Source organism: Dipodomys spectabilis, unplaced genomic scaffold, assembly GCF_019054845.1.
Source record: "Dipodomys spectabilis isolate Male_0828 unplaced genomic scaffold, ASM1905484v1 ptg000157l, whole genome shotgun sequence".
Classification (NCBI taxonomy): domain Eukaryota; kingdom Metazoa; phylum Chordata; class Mammalia; order Rodentia; family Heteromyidae; genus Dipodomys; species Dipodomys spectabilis.
In genome coordinates, this window is record NW_024870834.1 from 14,205,879 (window position 1) to 14,229,450 (window position 23,572).

The 23,572-nt window shown below is 40.8% G+C and overlaps 1 protein-coding gene and 1 non-coding gene across 3 annotated transcripts in view; both read left to right on the top strand.

The window, feature by feature from the left end:
- The first annotated feature begins 813 nt into the window (after window positions 1-813).
- Gtf2a1 (general transcription factor IIA subunit 1) overlaps window positions 814-23,572 on the top strand; it is a 38,367-nt gene continuing 15,608 nt past the window's right edge. The window contains exons 1-6 of one of the 2 annotated variants that reach the window (XM_042692541.1): window positions 814-1,216; window positions 5,581-5,682; window positions 14,203-14,407; window positions 16,706-16,770; window positions 18,467-18,542; window positions 20,126-20,259. In XM_042692541.1, the coding sequence (XP_042548475.1) occupies window positions 1,187-1,216; window positions 5,581-5,682; window positions 14,203-14,407; window positions 16,706-16,770; window positions 18,467-18,542; window positions 20,126-20,259 (612 nt within the window). In that variant the 5' untranslated portion in view covers window positions 814-1,186. The remainder of the gene's footprint in view (window positions 1,217-5,580; window positions 5,683-14,202; window positions 14,408-16,705; window positions 16,771-18,466; window positions 18,543-20,125; window positions 20,260-23,572) is intronic. The other variant, XM_042692542.1, reaches the window with a different exon arrangement.
- Window positions 15,557-15,700, top strand: LOC122118919. The gene has a single exon (XR_006149470.1). It is a non-coding gene; the product is annotated as a small nucleolar RNA SNORA79 (small nucleolar RNA).

Here is a 23,572-nt window from a genome sequence, read left to right on the forward strand (position 1 = left end):
GGGGAGGTGGGGGGCGGGCCGTGGGGCCGGGCATCCCCTCCCGGAGCCGCACCGCCCACCCCGGGACACGGGGCCCGCGCAGCCGGGAGGCGCGGACGCCGCCGACTCCCCCCCGCCCCCGCCCCGCCCGCCCGCCCGCCCGCCCGCCCGCGGGTACGGACGGGCTCACGAACTCCAAGATGACGCCGCGTTTAAAACTCGGTCCGGAGTCCGAGCGCGCGCGCGCGCAGCGCGGGGGGGGGGCGGGGCGGGGGAAGAGGAGGGAGGCGGAAGCGGCGCCACGTGACCTGCCCGCCGCCTCCGCAAGCCATTCTTAACCAGGCAGTCCCTAGCAGCTCCCGGGCGCGAGACGGCGCGGCGGCGGCTGTCGGGAGGCGGCGGGGGCTGGGTAGCTCGACGGGTGTGTGTGTGGGGGGGGTGCGGTAGTCTCCCAGCGTCACGAACGTTCGCGCCTCTCCTCAGCCAGGCCCGCCGCCATTCCCCCCCCCCCCCCCCCCCCCCCCCCCCCGCTTCACCGCCCCCAACGCCACCCGGAGACTTCCGCCTGGGTGCCAACCACGTGATCACGCGAGACTTTTCGAGAGAGGCGGCCGCCCGCCTTCAGTAACTCCAGTCTCGGGGGGGGGGGGGGGGGGGGGGGGGGTGGGGGCTCCGCCCCCCGCTCCGCGCCCGCTTCCACACAGCGTGTGACGACGGTGCCCGGAGGCGGGTCTCCGCCCCGGCGCGCCTGCGCACGCGGCTCTCGCGGTGTCCTCGCGCTCGGCCCCGCCCTTTCCGCCCCGCCCTCCCCTCCGCCCTGTCTCTCGGCGGCCGTGGCGGCGGCGGCTCGCGCAGCTTGTTGGCTCGCTATATATAGGGGAGAAGCGGGAGGACCGGACGGCTGGAGCTGCAGCCGGTGGCGGCAGCGGCGGCGCGGGGAGCGGCGGCCGGTGGTGGTTCCCCTCCTCGGCGTCCGGTGGGGAGTGGGCGGCGTCCCCCCGCCGCCCGACCCTCGCGGGGGTCGTCATTTTTGTCCTCCGAGGTGTCCAGCCCCGGGCGGAGCTGCCCCTCGCTCCCCTCGCTCCTGCGGGGCCGGTCTGCTGGTGACCTGGGTCGCCCTCCGGGCTGCCTTTTTCCTTTTTTTTTTTTTACCTTGTTTCCTCGAGGTTGTCTCCCCCCTCCCCTCTTGTTTGTGTTGTGTGTGGAAATGGCGAACTCGGCAAATACAAATACCGTGGTAAGGACGTGGTTCGGCGGCCGGCGGGGGGCTTCGTTCAGGCGGCGGCAACGGCCGGACCTGGCGGGGGCGGGGACGGCGGCGGCCGCGGCGGCCCCGCTCCTGCGGGGCCTCGGCGGGCCTCGGCCGTCCTGCGCCCGCGTCGCCGCCGCTTCCCGCCTCGGGCCGGGCGGCCGGGGGGCCTGGGATGGGGGGGGCGCCGAGGGCTCGCGGCGGCGGCGGTGGGAGGGGGCGCGGTGGGGCCCGGGGCGCGCAGGCGGTTGGGCCCGGGCTGGGGGCGGGGGGGGCGGCGCGCGGCCCCGGTTCCAGACCCCGCCGGGCCCAGGGAGGGGAGGGGGAAGCCGGGCGGGAGCCGCCGCCACTCCGGAGGAGGCCGAGCCGCTGTCTCGACGCGAGGCTCCCGAGCGAGCGGCCGAGCAACAACCGGGGAGGAGTGGGGGCGGGGAGGGGGGGGGGGGGAAGCCGGTGTCTGGGGAATTAATTGGACGCGACCCAAAGACCCTCGGCGACCCCGTGTTAGGTTAGTGCTGGGGGGGGGGGGGCGGCTGTGCGTTGGGGATCCTCTCTCCCTGGGGCCATTTTAATGCTCCTTTTCAGAAAGGACGAAGGTTGAAAACCACTTATCTCGGTTCCTCCCGAACGGGTAAAATGGCGAAGGGGGAAGCCAAAGCCCCCGATCGTATCCTCCACTAGCAAAAGCACCAAAGCAAACAAAACAAAAAACAAAACAAGAAATCCCCTCCAGCCCCAGCCCCCCTTAACGCCCCTCAAAAGAAAGCAAGGCCTGCCGCCGAGGTCCGATGCCCCGCTCGCCCCGAAGTCCGCCGCCTCCGGCCCACGGGTCCGCTTTGGCTTCCTGGCGATCACGTAGGTTTGCAAAAAAGCAGTCACAACCATCACCTTTTCAGTGCCCCACCCGCCTTTATTTTTCTTTTAATTCTTCTGATGCCAATAAAACACGATTATGTATTTTTATTTATTTTATTAGTTTTTTTTTCCCCCTTTTTGCCCGGTCCCCCATGCGTCAGACCGAGCCCCGCGGCCACCCGACCCCGTACCGTGGGCGACTCGGAGTCGATCCATCATGGCTGCGGCCGCCGGCCCTGCTTTTCCGTCCCTGAGCCTTGTGGTCCTCCTCCCTTTGGCTGCCCTGTTTATATAGAGCCATTGCCGCTCTCTAATATAGACTCTGCCAGGATGGGAAGGTGCTTTTCAGGCCTACGTCACCGCCTCTCCATTTAAACACCAGATCCGGCTTTAAATAGTGAGAGCTGCTGCGAGCGGGGCTGGGAGGTGCGTGCTCCCGAGGCGAGCGGCGGGCGGGCGGCGGGCGCCGGCGGAGCGTGGGATGCGGCGCCCCTTGATCGTAGGCTGTCATTCTCGCACCCGACTGGGGGCTGTTGCTTTCAGAGACCCCTAGGTTTTCTGTTTTTCTGAAGTCGTTTTTTTTTTTCATCCTGCCTTGCTAAGGGGAAAACAATGCCCAAATTGCCATCCTTGCTTTTTCATTTTACTTTTTAGGTTTTAAAGGCTTTTCTTTTTTAAAGTAATTTTTAGATGAGACGGTCTGATTATTTTCTCTGGTTTGGAAGGTGTCCTCCAGTATTGATGGGATTAAAAAATGCTTTGTATGTAAATGTTAGCTACAGAGGGCTTGGGGCTTAGCCCATCAAGTATTCAATATATTTGTGTGTGTGTGTGTGTATACACATATATATATATATATATACATAGTATATATGTGTATTTGTTTCATTGTGTTTTCAAATAATAGATAACCTAGACACAAAGCTTTTCAGAGAAATAGAAATTAAACTGAGGCTTTCATATAGGATCTTAAAGCATTACAGTACCGGGAATTGAGTAATGAGAATGAAGGAGATTTGACAGCAAACTGTATTTTGAAAAACCGAAAATTTAAGTAGATAGTGTTTTTTATTGCGGTACCCAGTGTAAAAATCAATCTTTAACCTTCCGTAATTGCACCAGAGAATGACCAGTTTCCTAAAGGAGCCCTTGAGCTAATGACTTGATAATGTCACCCATGCTCCCTACCAATTTTAAAGTTTGGAATACTTGCTTTCTAAAACTCAGGACAAAGGCAAATTATTGTGTATACAATAAAAGGCAAAAACACTGGTTTAAGTGAAGTTAGGAATTTAATATTGTAAAGTGCTATTATTTCAAATAGTGATGGTGCCCCCACATACTTGTAAGAACAGAATTTTAAGGCCTTTGCACATGGTGAAAAATTGTGTTGGGGACTATATATTTTGGGATTGGAGGGCTGTCATGGGGCGTATCAGGGCCTGAGTACTGTCCCTGAGCTTTTTCACTCAAAGGCTAATATTCTACCATTTTGAGCCACAGAGTCACTTCTGGTTTCTGGTGGTTAATTTGTATTAATTCTTATGAATTTTCTTGCCCCTTGGACTCTTGCTGCAGCTGGCTTCAAACCATCCTCGCATCTCAGCTTCCTGAGTAGCTAGGATTACAAGCTTGAGCTGCTGGCACTGGCCCATGCATTTATTTTGTGAAATGTACTTGTATTCCTTCTTCCTTCAGCCTCATTGCTTCTGAATTAGTTAAGTCCTTGAGTTCATTAAGAAGCATCATAAAACATACGGATCAGCTACTCAGGAGGCTGAGATCTGAGGATTGCAGTTTGAATGAACCCAGCCAAGACAGGAAAATGTGTTGAGTGGGCCAGCCAGTAAGGGTGAGAATCTAGACATTTGATGTGTTCGGTTGTAATTAAAAAAAAAAGGAATAGTTTTTACTGGCAAACTGTTTTGTGTTAGGATCATAGTTCCTCAGAGGTTCCATTATGGTAACAGTATTGCGATACATACTAATGGAGCATTTATTTATTTATTTATTTATTTATTTTTGGTCTGATCGTGGGGCCTGAACTCTGGGCCTGGGCACTGTCCCTCAGCTCTTCAGCTCAAGGCTAGCACTCTACCACTTGAGCCACAGTGCCACTTCTGGCTTTTTTTTTTTTTTTTCTGCTTATGTGGTGCTGACGAATCGAACCCAGGGCCTCATGCATGCAAGGCAAGCACTCTACCACTGAGCCACCTTCCCATCCCTGGAGCATTTATTATTCTTTGAGATTTGTTAATGAGAATAACCCTTCATTTTATTGGCAAGCCAGTAATTTACATTAAGCCAGCCAGGTATAAAACAGGAATAATGACAAAGCATTTAGAAAAAAGGTTTAACATTAACTCTGAAATAATGGATAAAATGTATAAGGGGGCAGCCTTAGTTTTCAATTGACATGCAAACTTTTAGGATGTGGGTTAGGCTAATTGTTTTAACTTTTTTACTTTTCAAAAAAATCCATTTAAAGTGCTTTCACATGTGTTACTAAATTTATTCTGATAACCAACTATCTAGAAGACATCTCCTCCAACCCTTCACTGTGCTTTCATTCCATGCATTACACACAATAACTATAGGAACAAGGGACATACATACATGAGCCTTTATAATTCTGTTCCGAAGCATCAGCTGGACAGGGATAGGAGGAGGAGCATATCATTAGAAAGGAGCCAGTGAGTACTTTTTTCCTCAGACTATGAAAGACTTTTTCAGTGTAACAGCTTGAAGGTACAGACTAGATTAAAAAACAAAAACATCCCCCCCTCAATTAGAAATGACATGATTTTTTAAAACTTACACTCATTGTATTGCTGGTTATTACCAGGCTGATGAATATAAGAACTAAGGTTTTCCAAAATCAAAGATAGGGCTGGGAAGGTGGCTCAGTGGTAGAACGCTTGCCTTGCATGCTTGAGGCCCTGGGTTCGATTCCTCAGCACCACATAAGCAAAAAAAAATAAAGAAAAAAGTGGAAGTTGCGCTGTGGCTCAAGTGGTAGAGCACTAGCCTTGAGCTGAAGAGCTGAGGGGGGACAGCGCCCAGGCCCAGAGTTCAGGCCCATGACCAGACACCCCCCCCCCAAAAAAAAGAAAAAAGAAAAAGATGTGGTGGCAAGGTTGCAAGATATAATGAGTTAGACAAAGAATAATGGGAAGTGTAGGCAACCATAAAACATTATGTTAGGAATTTTTACTGCAACATAGGAAATTAGAAATAGAAACTGTATGACACTTGTATGCACAAGGAATTTTTGCTTATGGATTCTATTGCAGTCTTAATGTACATAAGATATTAAATGTATTAAATCATGCAGTTATCAAATCAAGGGCAAATGATGTTTATTAGGATGGATATATCTTTAAAGCCTTACAAGTATTAGTTGGCAAAATAATTGGCGTTTTCGTTTGCATTTCTGAAAGCTTGTTAAACATTTTAACTTTGGAAGCAATATGAAAAGTTTTACCTTTCCTTTAAAGCCTAAATTATACAGATCTGTGATTGAAGATGTTATTAATGATGTGAGAGACATCTTTTTGGATGATGGAGTGGATGAACAAGTCCTCATGGAACTAAAAACTGTGAGTTTTTTTCCTCTCTCCTTTAATTCCTATTTTTTCTCTCTCCCCCCCCCCCCCCATCCCCCAAGATTCTCTTTAGCCAATAATGACTAATTTTCTCAGAGGATAAAGATTTGACTTTATTTAAGGAGGAAGTATAGTTTAGTAAAGGTTATTGTTTTAAATCTCAACTGTCACCCATCGTCCTCTGGCCTTAGGCAAGCTACTTATGTATGTACCAGCTTCCTTAGAACATTTAAGATAGGAATTCTTCTATAGTTGTTTTAAGGATTAAATATAGTAGCAATAAAAAATACTTACCGCCTAGAAGTAGCATTAGCTACTCTATTGGATAGACAACATTCTACATTTTGTGGTCCACTTACTTGACATGCCTATTTAAGATTTTGGTTCTTTTTATTTTGTCTTAATATTCTAAAATTAAGTTGTAGGGGTTGATAAAAGGATTTTAGGTTCTTGAAGTACATTATTTTAAAAATTCTATTATTTTAGTGGTACTGGGTTTTAAACTCAAGGCTTCCTCTTTCTAGGCAAGTGCTGTACCATGTTAACTATACTCCTAGCCTGTTTTTATTTTTAATTTTCATATTAGGTCTCATGTTTTTGCCTGGGCTAACCTCACATTGCCAATATTCCTACCTATGCCTTTTGTGTAACTGGGATTACAGGATCACACCACCATACCTAGCTTATTTGTTTAGATAGGTCTTGGTAACTTTGCCCAGGCTGGCCTCAAACTGATCCTGAATTCCACTTCCAGAGTAACTATGATTTTAGGGGTAAGTCACTGTGCCTAGCTAAGTCATATCCTTTATATACGCTCTATATTAAATTTATAATATATTCTATGTCTGAGATTAGTGTTTTATCTCTTGGATTTAAGCAGAAATGAAAGAGGAGGATCCCACACATCCATCTCAGGGGACCACACAGAGGCAGGCAGGCACAGGAGAAAGATTATTATAAGGTTTATTAGAGGAGCCATATTTCCCCCAAGAGGGAGCACATGGCCTCCATCCCTATCCAAGTAGCAGGAGGGTCTGAGAGATAGGAAGTGAGGTAGATGGGAGTTCAGGTGGGTCTGGGCAGAGAGGGAGGGGTCAGCTGTCTGGCTGGAACTCCAGGAATGGAAGCCCCTCCCCCCCATCTGGGTGGAGCTGAGGACCAAAGGTGAACATAATACTAACAAGAAATATTTAGATTTTTAAAAATTAGCATTTATGTTTTGCTTTTTCTGTGATCCATAAAGTTGTGAAATATTTTTTGCCTTAGTTAATTAGAATAGAATAGTAGTTTGAATAGGGGGTTTCTTTTTTTTTTTTTTTTTAAGTAAAAACTTTTTTTTGTTATTATGAGAAATGTTTTTATCGAGGAGTGATTTCTAAGGCATCATCTTGAGTTTCCATAAAAATAGAACCTTCCATCTCAGAAGGAGTGCCAGCAAGAAGGCCAGGATCCAGATGCCCAAGACTATAAAAGCTTAACTTATCTGTTAGCTCAAGTAAAAGTTGTGTTCTATGAGATAAACGATCAGCTCACTTCACAATTCAAATGTGTACTTTTCTTAAGTACTTATGCAGCAGATTTGCTGTAGATCTGTTCCCATTTCATTTGAATTTGGTATTAAAAAAAGTACTTAGTGTTGATATTAAGGAATTTGATTGGCTGGGCACCTAAGCTACTCTGGAGGCTGAAATCTGAGGAACATAGTTTGAAGCCAGCTCAAGCAGGAAAGTCCAGGAGATTCTTACCTCCAGTTAACCACTAAAAAAGCTGGAAAGTGGAACTTGGCTTAAGTGGTAGAGCCACTAGCCTTGAGCAAAAAAGAACTCAAGGACAGCGCCCAGGCCTGAAGTCTAGCCCCCCGGACAGGCAGAAAAAGAAATTTGATAGCCTGATATTCTATAATGAAATGCCATAACACTTGGAAGATCTCTATGATTAATTGAAATAATATTTTCCAAGTGACTATAATATTGAAAAATCCACTGAAAGTACAAAACATATTAATAGATTTTAATGGAAAGATATGAAAAGCTCACTGGAATATGATTTCTATATTTCTGAGCTTTTAAGAAAATGTCATTTATAATATTTTCCTTTCCCAATTACTTAGCTGGAGGAAGGCATAGTTTCTTTATATACTTCAACCAAAACTAAAAGTGAAAAGCAGAGGCTAATATGGGAACCCAGCTGTTTTCTTAACATTATTTCTCTCAGTTTTATTGGAAAAATACTGTCCTTGGAAGTTGGCTGGCTCATTGGTAGAGTGCTTGCCTTGTATCCATGAGGCCCTGGGTTCGATTCCTCAGCACCCCATAAGCAGAAAAAAAAAGCCGGAAGTGGTGCTGTGGCTCAAGTGGTAGAGCGCTAGCTTTGAGCTGAAAAGCTGAGGGACAGCGCCCAGGCCCAGAGTTCAGGCCCCACAACTGACAAAAAAAAAAAAAAAAAAGAAATGTGGAAACTTGAATTTAGCAACTCATTAAAAAAAATATTTTCTGACTCTTAAGGTTTGAGGGGCATTTGAGCTTTCTTGGCTTTAATGCTCTGTGGCTTAGCTTTATTCACAGATAGTGTGTTACTACCTCCAGGAAGATATTTTGCTGGTTAATTGGAGATGGAGTCTTGTAGATTTTTCTGCCCAGTCTGTCTTCCACCCTCTATCTTCCAGGTCTCAGCCTCCTGAGTAGCTAAAATTATAGGTATTAGCCACTGGTAAATGGCAGCAACTCTTCATTCTAAGATAAATTTCATCTTTCTCTGGTGATGCAATAGATTTGCCTTAGTGAGTTTAAACCATTTGAAGTATACTACCGTAGAGTGTTAAGTAAGAATCTGGCCATGAGAGGATGGGGAAAAAAATAAAAGTTTATGTGAGATGAGGAAATTATTAGGATTATTTTTAGTGGAATGTCAACAAATTCAGGTATAAGAATGTATACCGTGATGGGGATGGGAACGTGGCTCGGGGGTAGAGTGCTTGCCTTCCATGCGTGAGGCCCTGGGTTTGATTCCTCAGCACCACATACACAGAAAAAGCTGGAAGTGGGTGCTATGGCTGAAGTGGTAGAGCGCTAGCCTTGAGCTGAAGAGCTCAGGACAGTGCCCAGGCCCAGAGTTCAAGCTCTACGACCAGCCAAAAAAAAAAAAAAAAGAATGTATACCATGAGATATTAAGTTGGATGAATAATATAAGCAGCTCAAACACCATAAATATCCAGGGATATAAGTAAGAGAATAAGCTTATTTTAAATCTTTGGTATTATTGGAATGAATGTTTTGCAGTTTGTTTCATTGAGTGTCCTTGTATTTTTGTGACTGTTTATGAAAGGCAGAACATTTGTAGCATAGAAAATCAGCCTAAATATTTTTAAGTCATTGCCCTAAGATAAGAGTAGAGGTTAGCCCTGGTTGTTTATGGGTTTTCTTTTTTTGTTTTTGTCAGTCCTGGGGCTTGAACTCAGGGACTAGATGCTCTCCCTGAGTGTTTTTCCTCAAGGCTAGCTCTCTGCCACTGTCCCTGAGCTCTTTTGCTCAAGGCTAGTGCTTCTACCACTTTGAGTCATAGCTGCACTTCTGGTTTTTGAGTGGTTAATTGGAGTTAAGAGTCTCACCAGGACTTCTCAGTGCAAGCTGCCTTCAAACCCAGTTCTCAGATCTCAGCCTCCTGAATAGCTAAGATTACAGGCCTGAGCCACTAGTACCTGGCATGACCTCTTTTTAATATAAATCAGAATAACAGAAGTTTCTTCAGTTGTAAGTAAACCGTAAATTCAGTTCTTTGTCTCTTATTTGGTTTCTCAACCTTTATCACTTTTTTTTTTTTTTTTTTTTTTGGGGGGGTCGGTACTAGGGTTTGAACTCCAGGCCTGGGCGCTGTCCCTGAGCTCTTCAGCTCAAGGCTAGTGCTCTACCACTTGAGCCAAGTGCCGCTTTTGTTTCTGAGCTTTTTTGCTTAAGGCTAGCACTCTACTACTTGGGGACCAGCTCCATTTCTGGCATTTTGGTGATTAATTGAAGATAAGAGTCTCATGGACTTTCTTGCTCAAGCTGGCTTTGAACTGAGATCTTTAGATCTCAGCATCCTGAGTAGCTAGGATGATAGGTGTGAGCTACCAGCATCTGGCTGATCTTGGCCCTTTTGGTCTTTTGGATTGTTTAAATGGTTTCAGAGGCTCTGCTCTTCATTGTAGCATCTTAGCAGTATTACTGACTTCTGCCCACTAGATGCCAGCAGCACCATTCAGTTGAGATCAAGTGTATCTCCAGACATTGCCATATCTTAGGAAAGTGGGAGCAAATCACTCTCCAACTCTGCTAAATGTGCTTGATATACTTGATACACTATTTGTGAATACCTGGATCATAAATTGATTATCAGTCTACTTTCTACTTCATGTGCTTTTTGGGAAATTAGGTTTCCTAATGTTTTTAGGGGGGTCCTGAAATGGAATTATTTATGTTTTATTCAGCAAATTTTTGTGAAAGTAGAATCCTTTATAGAATTTCAAGCCTGACATAAAGCCAGGGAATGATAATGTTCACATTTTATAGATTGGAACATAAATTCAGATTGTATTTGGATCAGGATATTTAACTAGTAAGTGATAGAAAAATGTCTTTTATCTCCTGTGATATTTGCAAAACTTAACTAGTATCAAGGAAGGTTCAATAGTTGTGACTAGATCTTAGATTGGGGAGGTAGTTCATAGAGTCATTTATGTGCTTGGAAAGCAGCAGTGTAGTTTGAGATCAGTAATTTGGATTATGGAGGTATCTGCAATAAAACATTCATAAATGAGGTCCAACACAAAGATGCTGGAGTTAGACTGCTTGGCTTATATCCTACAACCTATGTTTACTTGGTGTACCTCATTTTTTTGTTCCATTTGTTCTTTTTTCTAATAAAAGGAGGTAATAATGTCTGTTCTATACAAATTCTGTAAAAAACTGAGTATGTAAAATACTTAGAAAGTACAAAAAAACTCAATAAATTTTAGTTATTAAAAATGTCTACTTAGCATATGAATAAAAGTAGGTCTTAATCATGTTGGGATCATAGGATAAGTTCTTCATGTCAGTTTGAGGATCCAAGGAGGAAAAGAATTTTTGTAAGGTTGCTCCATTATCTCCCTTTTGTTTGTGTATGCATGAGTATCTGTATGTGCCCATGCTTGAACTCAGGGCCTGAGTGTGGTCCCGTAGCTTTGTTGCTCAAGGCTAGTGTTCTACCATTTGAACCACAGCTCACTTCCAGAATTTTGGTGGTTAATTGGAGATGAGTGTGATGGACTTTCTTGCCCAGGCTGGCTTCCAATATCAGTCCTAACAGTAAGTAGCTAGAATTACAGGTGTGAACCACTGGCCCTTAGCATAATCATTAGATTTTATCCTCATTACAGAAGTCTCATTGGAAAGATTGGCTCTCCAGTCAGTAGACCAGGCAATAAAAGTTAAGGAAATTTTGGGGGTCTGGGATGCTGCTCAGTGTTAGTGCACGTTTAGCAAGCATGAAGATCTTGTTCAGTCCTATCAGTCCCCACCAGAATTATAATTTAAAATATAGTTTAAAACACTAGTTAATATTAGCTTTTGACCTTGAATTGACTTATAAACTAAGTTTTGTTTTAGAAAACGGAAAAAGAGAAAAGGTTTGGGGATAGCTATATATATAATGCCTTACTCGTAATGTGTTTTATTGGCCATACAAATGCTTATTTTGGTGCTGTGCTGGGCTAGGAGCCCACTTTACATTGATGAAATAGAGGCAATTCAGGTCCTTAGAAAGTAGTACTTTGTTTTTTGGTTTTTGTTTGTTTGTTTGTTTTGGTCAGTCATGGGGGCTTGAACTCTGGGCCTGGGCACTGTCCCTCAGCGCTTCAGCTCAAGGCTAGCGCTCTACCAGTAGAGCCACAGTACCACTTGTGGTTTTCTGGTGGTTTATTGGAGATAAGAGTCTCACTGACTTTCCTGCCCCTGCTGGCTTTGAACCACAATCCTCAGATCTCAGCCTCCTGAGTAACTAGGATTATATAGGCATGAGCCACCGGCACCTGGCAGTACTTTGTTTTTACAAGAAGAAATTAGTAGTTTTTAGTCTGGGACTTTTAGAATCCTAGATTTATTAGCTGGAAATGAGTTTAGAAGTAATCTAGGGTTAACAGAATGGCTCAAAGGGTAGAGTGTACTTAGGGGCAAGTGTGAGACCTTAAATTCAAATGCTAATAATAGACTGTTGGGCTAATAATAGCCCAACCCCTCCCTTCAACGTTATTCTTGTTTAGCTTTTCTTTTTTCTTTCTACCACTTTAGCCATGCCTCTGGCCTTTTTAGCTTTTTTTTTTTTTTTTTAATAGGGTATCCAGTTTATGCATTAGAGGGCCTGGATTGCAATCCTCCTATTATGTTTTCTGTGTAGCTGGGGAGGAGACAAGAATATACCACTATGCCCAGCATTTTCTGTTGGTTGATAAGGAGTCTTGCAAACTTTTTGCCTAGACTACCCTCAAATTGTAATTCTCCCAGCCTCAGCTTGTAGTTGTAGGTATACCTACAAATATAGACCTGAGCTGCTATGCCTAGAGAATTCTTCTTTGGGGAGGAAAATGCCTAAGAAAGATAACATTATTTGGTCAATGAAAAGTAGCCAAACCAGGATTATCTGGTTTCTGGTTTTTCAACTTCTGGTAAATGCTCTAGTTTTAGAAATAATAAGCATAGCTTTTGTTAATCTTTGTTAATATTGCTAGTGATAGTATTAATTGGAAACACTAATAAAAGTATATCTCATGTTAATCCTCAATAACCATGAATAGACATAGTTACTATACCTAAATAGATTTTAGAAGTTTCTAAATAACAGGGCTTGTTAAGGAGAAGAAAGCTTCACTGTGAAATTGACTTGTTAGTTTAGTTTTTTGGTAAACTATTAAGAAGGTGCCAGAATTGTTATTAGCTGTAGAAACTAGATACTACATCTGTACTGGGGAAAGGTTAGGAGATTTTTTAAAAATAATATTTTTGTCATCTTTAAGTAGTTGTACAGAGGAATTGCCATTCACCAAAGCAGTTTATGAATACAGTGCATCTTGATCAATGTCACTCCTTTCAACATTCTCACCCACCCCTTCCAACCTCTACCCCTTCCCTCACTTATCTTAATTTTAGGTTATGTATTGAATTTGTTTTCATTCCCCCTTTCAGCCTGCCCCTTATCATACATTTCTCAGTTCTGTAGCTCCTACAGTTCTTGCCTGCATTCTCCCCCTTGCCACCTTCATTCTTCTCTCCCCTTGACCCCACCTTCCCCTCTTTTAAGTACCCACTTCTTGGTACTTGCTTTTAAACCTCTGAGAGTATGACAAGTGAAACTTAGATGATCTCAGCCAAACTCAGGTGAGTTTGACAGTAAGTATCTCAAGAGCAGGCTTTGGAGGAGAAAATAAAGTATATAAAAATGATTAAATTGTTTCATTTGCATTCTTAAAAATAGATTGTAACTTTCTTAGGTAATTTATTATCAGGGTAAAACTTTAAATATTAAATCTAGTAGAGAGGAAATGTGTTAGGGAGAAAGATAAATTGGTTCTTTTTCTTATTTTTGTATTATAGAACCTACCTTGTGGTAAAATGAGAAAACACAGGTTGAGTATCTCTGAAGCATTTATGGCCAGAATTACTTTGGATTTTTTAACAATTTTGACATAGCCCACCTTTTGTAAATGAAAAATTGTGTACATATATGTATATACAATGAAATTCACTTATGTTTCATATATAAATAGCTTGAAGATACTTTTTACATAATATCTTATATTTGTACACAAAACCCAAGTTTCATGGTATGGAATTTTCCATTTGTAACATCAGGTCAACACTCAAGAGTTTCAGAATTTGGTTTTGAATTACTGAATTATAGATGCTCAGCCTATAGATGTGGCTAAATAGAATATGTGGTAGTCAATCTCTGGCATAAAGGAAAGAGAGAAATTTCAAGATGTATGGAGGGATGGGACAACCTTTTAAGACCAGCATCATTTCAATTTCTTTTTTCTTAATGTATAAATGGAGAGATGGGAAATTAGGCTTTTGTTGTCTTTGTTTCTCATTTTTCTAAAAAAAGAGATGAATTTAAGTTTTATATGCTGGCAGTTAGGGGAACATTTTTATTAAAAATTTCCACAAAAATATTTCTATGTTACAAGAGATAATGTTGGAGTTCTTAAAAAAAACCTGCTTATGGGAACTTTTTTTGCTAAATAGCATCTATCAAGGAGTTACTAGAGATTATTTGTTGGCCATATAAACAAGGAAATGAGTCTTCAGTAGTCTAAAGCGGTAGAGACAGGATTTGATTCTTCAAGGACTTTAGTATCATTATACTTAGATCACAAACAAGATGTATTTTTTGTGGTTGTATCAGTTTTAAAAATGGAAGGAATTTACAGGTAGCTAATAAATATATTTTGTCTAGAGTTATTTTTTCTTTCATTGAGAAACCTTTAATATTCTTTATTTTAGTTATGGGAGAATAAACTAATGCAGTCTAGGGCAGTAGATGGATTTCATTCAGAAGAGCAGCAGCTTTTATTGCAAGTTCAACAGCAGCATCAACCCCAGCAGCAGCAGCATCACCACCACCACCACCATCAGCAAGCTCAACCTCAGCAAACAGTACCTCAGCAAGCACAGACCCAGCAAGTCCTTATTCCTGCATCACAGCAAGGTAAAACTGGGTTTGTTTTTCTTCTATGGCTTGAAAATTAAATTTGTGTTTTGAAAGAATAAAGTTCTGGTTTCTTCTTTTAAAAGATAATTTGTAAACTTCTTTTAAGACTATGTTGGCTGAATTTGTGTGTGCTTAATAATAATTCCTCAACTGAAAGCCTAAGACCATATTCAAGGAACTTGTATTATTTTGTTTTGAGAAGGCTTAATAGTAGTGTATTCACTAAAATAAGTCACTTATAGAGATTTGTTTAATAAGGGCTTCCTATTTTAGCTGATAAAATAGTTGTCTACTGTCTTTGAGACATGTTCTTTCGATGTCATTCTATTTTTATCCATGTATCTTAAATCTGGAAGAATTTTATAATTTTAGTCAGAGTTCAATCCCTTTTACATTTATTCAATATAAATATAATTGACAAGATTTCTTTTAAGCAAACAGTAGGTATATAACTTAGTTTGATTTATAGTACTTCGTTTTTTGTTTTTGTTTTTTGTCATTTGTGGGGCTTGAACTCTGGACCCTAGGTGCTATCCCTGAGCTCATCAGCTCAAGCCAAGTGCTCTACCACTTGAGCCATAGCACCACTTGTCTCACAGCTGGCTTTGAACCGTGATCCTCAGCTCTCAGCCTCTTGAGTAGCTAGGATTATAGGTGTGAGTCACCAGCACCCGGCTATAGTACTTGTTTTTAAAGTAAGAAAAGAACTTTTTTTTTTTTTTAATGTCCATAGCACTTTGCAATGTTAAAGTCACTTTCATTATCATTAGTCCCTTAGAGGGATTTTATGAAATAGTGTTTAGGTCCATTTCACATGTAAGGAAATCTGAGCCTTGAAAAGACTCTTGATTCATTATATATGTTGCAAAGTTTTTGTTTTTTTTCCATGACAAGTATCTATTCAGTTACAGAATTTCCTGAGCATTCTAATTGAGTCTTCATTATTACTGGAGAGGAAAGATAAATGAAAGTTCCCTAAGTAATCACTTAGTTGCCCACTTGTCTTACCTGACAGTATAAATAGAATAAAATTGATAGTGATATATGACAGGTCTATTTGGTATAAAGGTCTTGTTTATATCGGTAGGACTTTTAATACTCAATACTGTACCTTGTGTCAAATTATTTTGTTCTTTATATCTTCTTTGATGACTGTTCCTCCTATTGTCATTAGTTCTGGCATTAGGATTTTAGGTCATCATAAATTAAACTTTGATTTTCTTCACTCAGAGAATATTAAGGTAATGGGATTACCTGTGTATTCTCTGAAATTTGCGGAGTCAAACACTTAATTATTTTCATATTGTATTTTTTAAACAATTGAGAGTAACATAATCTTGGTAATTGTCAAGCTAGAGAAAAAGATGGTGTAGATTAATAGTTTTAAGTTTGAATTTACTCTTAATGGATTAGTAACTTTTTCCAGTGTAGTAGTATGAAGAAAGCAGTTAATTTCTGGGTTAGCCAAGTAAGGCAAAGCTAAATTTCATTTGAAGATTTCCAGCTTATCTAGGAATGAACAGAAATGTATATACTTAACTATTAGATATCTTATCATTTTGTGTTCCCACAATTCCCTGTATCCTTCGGTATTTCCATATATATAATATATATGCATTATATATCTATATCTATGTCTATATATCTAATCAGTCATGGGGCTTGAACTCAGGGCTGGGTGCTGTCCCCAGCTTCTCTTTTTTTTTTTTTTTTGTCAGTTGTGGGGCTTGAACTTGGCCTGGGCGCTGCTGTCCTTCAGCTCTTCTGCTCAAAGCAAGCACTCTACCGCTTGAGCCACAGAGCCACTTCGGTTTTCTGAGTGGTTTATTGGAGATAAGAATGTTACTAATGTTTCCAATGTCAAGTATAGTAGGTCTATTACACTATTTTCTTTTCTTTTTTTTTTTTGTTGGTTGTGGGGGCTTGGGCACTGTCCTTGAGTTCTTCAGCTCAAGGTTAGCACTCTACCACTTGAGCCATCATGCCCCTTCTGGTTTTCTGAGTGGTTAATTGGAGGTAAGTGTTTCACAGACTTTCCTGCCCAGGCTGGCTTTGAACCTTGATCCTCAGATTTCAGTCTCCTGAGTAGCTAGGATTATAGGCATGAGCCACCAGTGCCCGGCTTTTTATACTGTTTTCAACACAAATTTAAAAACTTCTTAAAAAAGTATTATTAAAAAGTATTTAAATGCCTAAAATACGAAAAAAGCATTCTGCATTGTATTACACCCTTGTGACTATGAAATAGCTTCATGATGCTTGTTTACATATGTACTTGTTTGTTTTTTTTTACAGCCACAGCACCACAAGTTATTGTTCCTGATTCTAAACTGATACAGCATATGAATGCATCAAGCATGGTAATAATTAAAATCGCAACATTAGGTCGACTTTAATTCATATAAAAATAGTGGCCATGCCTAAGTATGTAATATTTCAGCATCTTGAAAATTATTGAAGCTCTGAGAAAAACAGCTGCTTTGAGATATTTTTTGCTTGTTTTTAAGTTTGCTGAAATTGAATTTAGCAGGAAGTCTAAAGTTTGCTTATTTTTAAGATAGGATCTCACTTTTGCCAGGGCTGGCCTGGAGTTTGAGTCTTTTAGTTATATAGTTCCTGCCATAGCTGGGATGACAGATACAGACCACCATACTTAGTGTTTTTCTATTGATATAAGGTCTTCCTAGGAATCCAAGTATCTATTATTACAGGCATGAGCCGCTGGCACTCAGCCCAAAATCTGAAATTTTTTGAGATTACAAGTGGAAAATTGTATAGTGGCGCACTTGGCTGTAATTCCAATTCCAAAGATAGAAGCACGAGTATTGTGAGTTTGAGACCATCATGGTCTACGTAGTGACTTCCTTTCTTAACATCTCCTCTCCAAACAAAAATACAAGCATAAGTTAATTTTGTTCGCAGACCTGGTTCCATCCCCTAGATAATCTTATGGTTATGCAGGTACTTCCAAATCTGAAAAGTATCTGAAATCTCTTCTTTCTCCCAGCATTTTGGGTAAGGGAATATGTCCCCTTTTTGATAGTATGACCTCTAAAGATTTAACAGCTACACCATAAGGAAAATCTTTAGATACAAGTGTTTTATGTAGACAACTATTGGTTCTGATAGGAATTTAAAAAGCCAAGAAACGAATATATTTGTAATTTTGTCTAGTGTATTTTAATTGAATACAGGCAGTTGGGTATAAGGAAGTAAAGACTTGGAGAGGAAAAAATAAGGAATGACTTTAATTTTGTAAACTTTTTTGTTGTTGTTGTTGGTCATGGGGCTTGAACTCTGGGCTTGGGCGCTGTCCTTGCATCTTCAGCTCAAGACTAGCTGCTCTATTGCTTGAGTCATAGCACCACTTCCAGTTTTCTGGTGGTTAATTGGAGATAAGAGTCTCAAGGAGGGGCTGGGAAGGTGGCTCAGTGGTAGAGCACTTGCCTTGCATGCCTGAGGCTCTGGGTTTGATTACTCAGCACCACATAAGCAAAAAGAAAAAAGCCAAAGTGGCACTATGGCTCAAGTGGTAGAGCACTAGCCTTGAGCTGAAGAGCTGAGGGACAGCCTCTAGGCCCAGAGTTTAGGCCTCATGACCGGACCTCCCCCCCCCCCCCCCCCAAATAAAAAAAGAGTCTCAAGGACTTTCCTGCCCGAGCTGGCTTTGAACCATGATCCTCAGCTCTCAGCCTCCTGAGTGGCTAGGATCACAGGCATGAGCCACCGGCGTCTGGCTTACATACAACATTTTTAAATGTGTATTTTACTAAAAATGTATAGGGTAATATAAAGATATAAAGGATTGATACTTTATAGAATACTGAAGTGGTATATACTTGATGTGTGTGGTGGGGACAGAAGGAGAAACCAAACAATTATACTGTTCTATTTAATTGTTTGCAGTGGTTATATATGTCGTTAGGTTAGGTGGTCTTGTACCATTTGATTTTATCATCAACGTCATATGTTACCAACAAATTTTCCTGTACTATTTATATTGTTTTGTACATTTGTGGTTTTGATTTTTTCTCCTTTGTTTTTATTTTTTTTCAGAGTGCTGCTGCTACAGCTGCTACCTTAGCACTGCCTGCAGGTGTGACTCCTGTTCAACAGATATTAACAAATTCAGGTCATTAGGAATAAGAAACTTCATTTATGTATTGTTCAGTAAATTATACCACTTAACATTATGTTAGGTTTTGTCTTTATTGTAAGAGGGACAGTTTTAATTGAATTTCTGTTACCATTTGGCTTAGATTATGAAAGCTAATCATTATTGAGTATGCAGTAGAAAAGATGAAAATTGTTCTTGAACTTTTGATCTGTGAATCACTATATTGAAGACCTTTAATTACATAGAAATGCATAGTGACTGAGTTTATTTTTACTAAACATGTTTATCCTGCCAACTGAGTTTACACTTCAGTCAAACTAATGTGTGATGCCAAATCAAATCATGCAAATTTAGTGTATATTATTATACATAATGTCTCTGCATTAAACTTTAGTACATGACTTTTGTCATGTTATTAGCATAGATTTTAATTATTCTCTATAAAAATCTTAATTTCAGGGCTGGGAAGGTGGCTCAGTGGTAGAGTGCTTGCCTTACATGCCTGAGGCCCTGGGTTCGATTCCTCAGCACCACATAAGCAAAAAGAAAAAAAGCCGGAAGTGGCGCTGTGGCTCAAGTGGAGAGCGCTAGCCTTGAGCTGAAGAGCTGAGACAGCGCCCAGGCCCAGAGTTCAGGCCCCATGACTGGACCCCCCCCCCCCCCCAAAAAAAAAAAATCTTAATTTCATAGTTACTTGTTTTACTAACTTTTAAATTTATAGAGAACAAATAGGGACTGTGTCACTCCATATTTGACTAACATGTAAACAAAAAGTTTAAATTAATTCAAAGAGTAATTTTGAAGGTCACCTGAGGTAACCTGTTGGGAAGTTGTTTCTGAGTACATAAGCCAGACATACAATTAGTGTTAGGTGGTAGTCCATGTCAAGCCAGATATACAATTAGTGTTAGGTGGTAGTCTATGTCAATTGGTTTTGTAAACTTTGGTTGCTTTTTGTAGTTTTGACGGAGAGTACCGTGATGGTTTTGTTTAAAGTATATACATGACATACTGTTGTATTTGTTTCTCTAAAGCTTTACAAATGAATAGCTCTCAATACTGGGATCACTGTGATATGACTCAATGTATTGAACTTAACTGAGTTCAAACTGAAGTACCCCCCCAAAACCCCAAATCAAAGCAATTAAAAGAAAAAAAAAAGCTAGGCACAGATAGCTCATACCTCATAGCTCAGGAGGCTGAGATCTGAGGATCATGGTTTGAAGCCAGCCTGGGCAGGGAAGTCCATGAAACTCTTACCTCCAACAAAACACTCAGAAAAAGCTGAGACACTGGACTCCAGTGGTAAAGTGCTGGCCTTGAACATAAGTGCAGAGACAGCACCCAAGCCCTGAGTTCAAGCCACAGGGCTGGCACCAAAAACAAAGCAAAAAATATTATTGGAATAACAGCTAAAGAATGATAATAAATGTGGGGGAAAAAACCCCAATACTTAATTACTTTAGTGTATTTGAACATGCAGGATAGTTAGAAGAGATAATGGTTACAGTTAAGTTTGCATGCATGATTTCATATTAGTTCACTTATTGTGGGATAACAGCTAAAATGGTAACAGAATACTTGTTCTTTTGCTTTAGGTCAGCTTCTCCAGGTGGTCAGAGCAGCCAATGGTGCCCAGTATATCTTTCAGCCTCAACAGTCAGTAGTTCTACAACAGCAGGTTATACCACAAATGCAGCCTGGTGGAGTTCAAGCTCCTGTTATACAACAGGTAAAGGGATTTCAGTTACCATTTCCATCTTCTATGTGGATTCCTTAAGTGGTTGCCCTGGCTTTTTCCATGGTTTTTCACTCAGAGTTGTTATTTTCTGTTGTGTGTCTCGTAGCATAATGTATATTCAGCATGTTTTTTAATGAAAAGAATTACCATATATTAAAAGTATTGGCATACATTAGTTGTACAAAGTGAGAGGTTTTGTTATATTTTTATACAGGCATATAATGTGTAATAGCATAGTTTCTTTTTTCCCTTCATCTTTGCCAATATTTGTTTTTTTTTTTTTTGAGTCCGGTCGTGAGGCCTGAACTCTGGGCCTGGGCACTGTCCCTCAGCTCTTCAGCTCAAGGCTAGCGCTCTACCACTTGAGCCATAGCGCCACTTCCAGCTTTTTTCTTTTTGCTTATGTGGTGCTGAGGAGTCGCACCCAGGGCCTCATGCATGCAAGGCAAGTACTCTACCACTGAGCCACCTTCCCAGCCCTTCTTGTTTGTTTTTTTGGTGATAGCTATTGTGGCTAGGATGAAATCAAATCTCAGTATTATTTTGATTTCCATTGCTTTTATGGCTCAGGATGTGAAACACCTCTTTGTGTGTTTATGACTATTTATATTCTTCTTTTGTGACCTCTTCTGTTTATTTCATTTGCTCATTTAATGGATTGTCTTTTGATGTTTTAAGGTTTCTTTTCTTTTGGTTGTGAGGCTTGAACTCAGAGTGTGGGTGGTGTCTTTGAGCTTTTTTGTTCAAGGGTAGAGCTTTACCACTTTGAACCACAGTGCCACTTCCAGTTTTCTAGTGGTTAATTGGAGATAAGAGACTCATAGACTTTCCTGCCCAGGCTGGCTTTTGAATAGTGATCCTCAGATCTCAGCCTCCTGAGTAGCTAGGATTACTGGCACGAGCCATTGGTGTTCTGCTGATGTTTTAAGTTTTAGAGCTCTTTATCTATTTTGAATTTTAATCCCTTGTCTCATAAATAGCTATCCAAGCTTTTCTTTTCATTTTACATGTTGTTTCTTTGCTTTAATAATGGTTCCTGTGATAAACAAAAGCTTCTGGTTTAGATGCAACCTCATTTGTCAATTCTTGTTCTTATTTCCTGAGCTAAATCAGTCCTATTCAGCAAGTCATGGCCTATGTATGTGTCTTTTTTTTTCCTATTGTATAAAACTTCAGATAGTAGTTTAAGATTGAGACATTTTCAATTGATTTTTTTGTACAGAGTGACAGTTAAGGATCTAGTTTCAATCTTCTATGTGTGAATCTCCATTTTTCCCAGCACCGTTTGTTTTGAAGCAGTTGTCTTTTCTTCATGTTTCTGGTGCCTTTTTAAAGAATCAGGCAGCTGTAGCTATGTGATTTTATTTCTGGATCTTCAATGCCGTTAGTCTACGTGTCTTTTTATGCCACAATTATGCTCTTTCTTGTTATTATGGCTCTGTAGTATAATTTAAATCAGGTATTGTGATATAGCCAGTTTTATGCCACAATTATGCTCTTTCTTGTTATTATGGCTCTGTAATATAATTTAAATCAGGTATTGTGATATAGCCAGTATTATTATTATTTTTTTTTTTGCTCAACATTGCTTTGGCTTTTCTGGATTTTTTTGTTTTCATATGAATTTCAGGATTGCCTTTCTAGTTCTATAAAAATATCATTGAGATTTTATGCATTGAATCTATATTGGTTTTGGTAATTTAGCTATTTTTACTGTTCTGCTGATTCATCAACATTAGAGGTCATTCCTTCTAATATATAATTTTCTTTATTCAGTGTTCTATAGTTTTCATTGTTAGAGTTCTTTTTACTTCTTTAGTAAAGTTTATTTCTAGATATTTAATTTTTTTGTTGTTGTTGTGGGTCGTGGGGCTTGAACTCTGGGCTTGGGTGCTATCCCTCAGCTCTTCAGCTCAAGGCGAGCACTCTACTGCTTGAGCCACAGTGCCAAAAACTTCCTGTTTTCTAGTGGTTTATTGGAGATAAGTCTCACAGACTTTCTGGGCTGGCTTTCAACCGTGATCCTCAGATCTCAGCCTCCTGAGTAACTAGGATTACAGGCATGCATGAGCCACCGGCGTCCAGCTTTTTGTTGGTGTTTGTATCATACATTTTGCTGAATGTATATTCTGTGATCTTTAGAATCTTTGAAGTACGCGATTTCTTCTGTAAGGAGATAATTGGAATTCTTTCATATTTGTATTACTTTTCTTTTTCTTGCTTTATTGTCTGGTTGAGAATTCAGGCACTATTTTAAGTAAGAGTAGAGAAAAGACTTAGACAGTCTAGTTTGTGATTTCAGAGGAAATTGTTTTTTTCTCCCCTATTGGCTATAGGTTTGCCTAATACTATGTGGCTTTTATTTTAATGTTGAGATATATCTCTTGTCTTTATGTAGCTTTTATTTTAATGTTGAGGTATATGTCTTGTCTTTAGTTTCTCAAGTTACTCAGCATGTTTCTAAACTGAATTAATGGCCGAGCACTGGTGGCTCACTTCTGTAATCCTAGCTACTCAGCAGGCTGAGATTTGAGGATTGTGATTAGAAGCCACCTGGGCAGGAAAATGGTGAAACTTTTATCTTCAATTAACCACCAGAAAACTAGAAGTGGAGCTGTGGCTCAAGTGATAGAACACTAGCCTTGAGCAAAAGAGCTCAGGGATATTGCTCAGATTCCTGAGTTCATGCCCCAAGACCATAAAAATTACCCTCAATTACTGTTGTTTCAATTTTTTTTCTTTTCCTGAGTGTGTGTGTGTGTGTGTGTGTGTGTGTGTATCTGTGTGTCTGTCTGTCTGTTTGTCTGTCTGTCTGTGTGTCTGTGTCTCCTTGGTCTTGAATCCAGGTCCTCAGTTCTGTCCCTGGCGTGTTATTTGTGGTTTTTCTCAAGGCTAGTGCTCTACCAATTGAGCCACAGCACCACTAATTTGGGCTATTTAAAATGCTAGCTTTGAACCATAATCTTTTGATCTCAGTCTCCTGAGTAACTAGTATTACATGTATAAACCACCAGTGCCTGGCTTTATATTATTTTTTTATAGACAGATATATAAACTGATAACAAGATAGGTTAGGCAAGGTTATTCAGCCAAACTAATTTCTGATTTCCATAATCATGTGCTATTGTCTTTCTGTATTAGACTTGATATTATTCTTTAAATTAGAATCCTGCCTTTGGTCTTGAATGTAGCAATTTCCTGTACTGCCTCCAGATAAACTAGAGAGCAGCCTGGCTATTCTTAAAGCACAAACAGAAACTAGTGTAACCTACTGGGAAGGTCACTGACTATGCTTTGTTTCCTA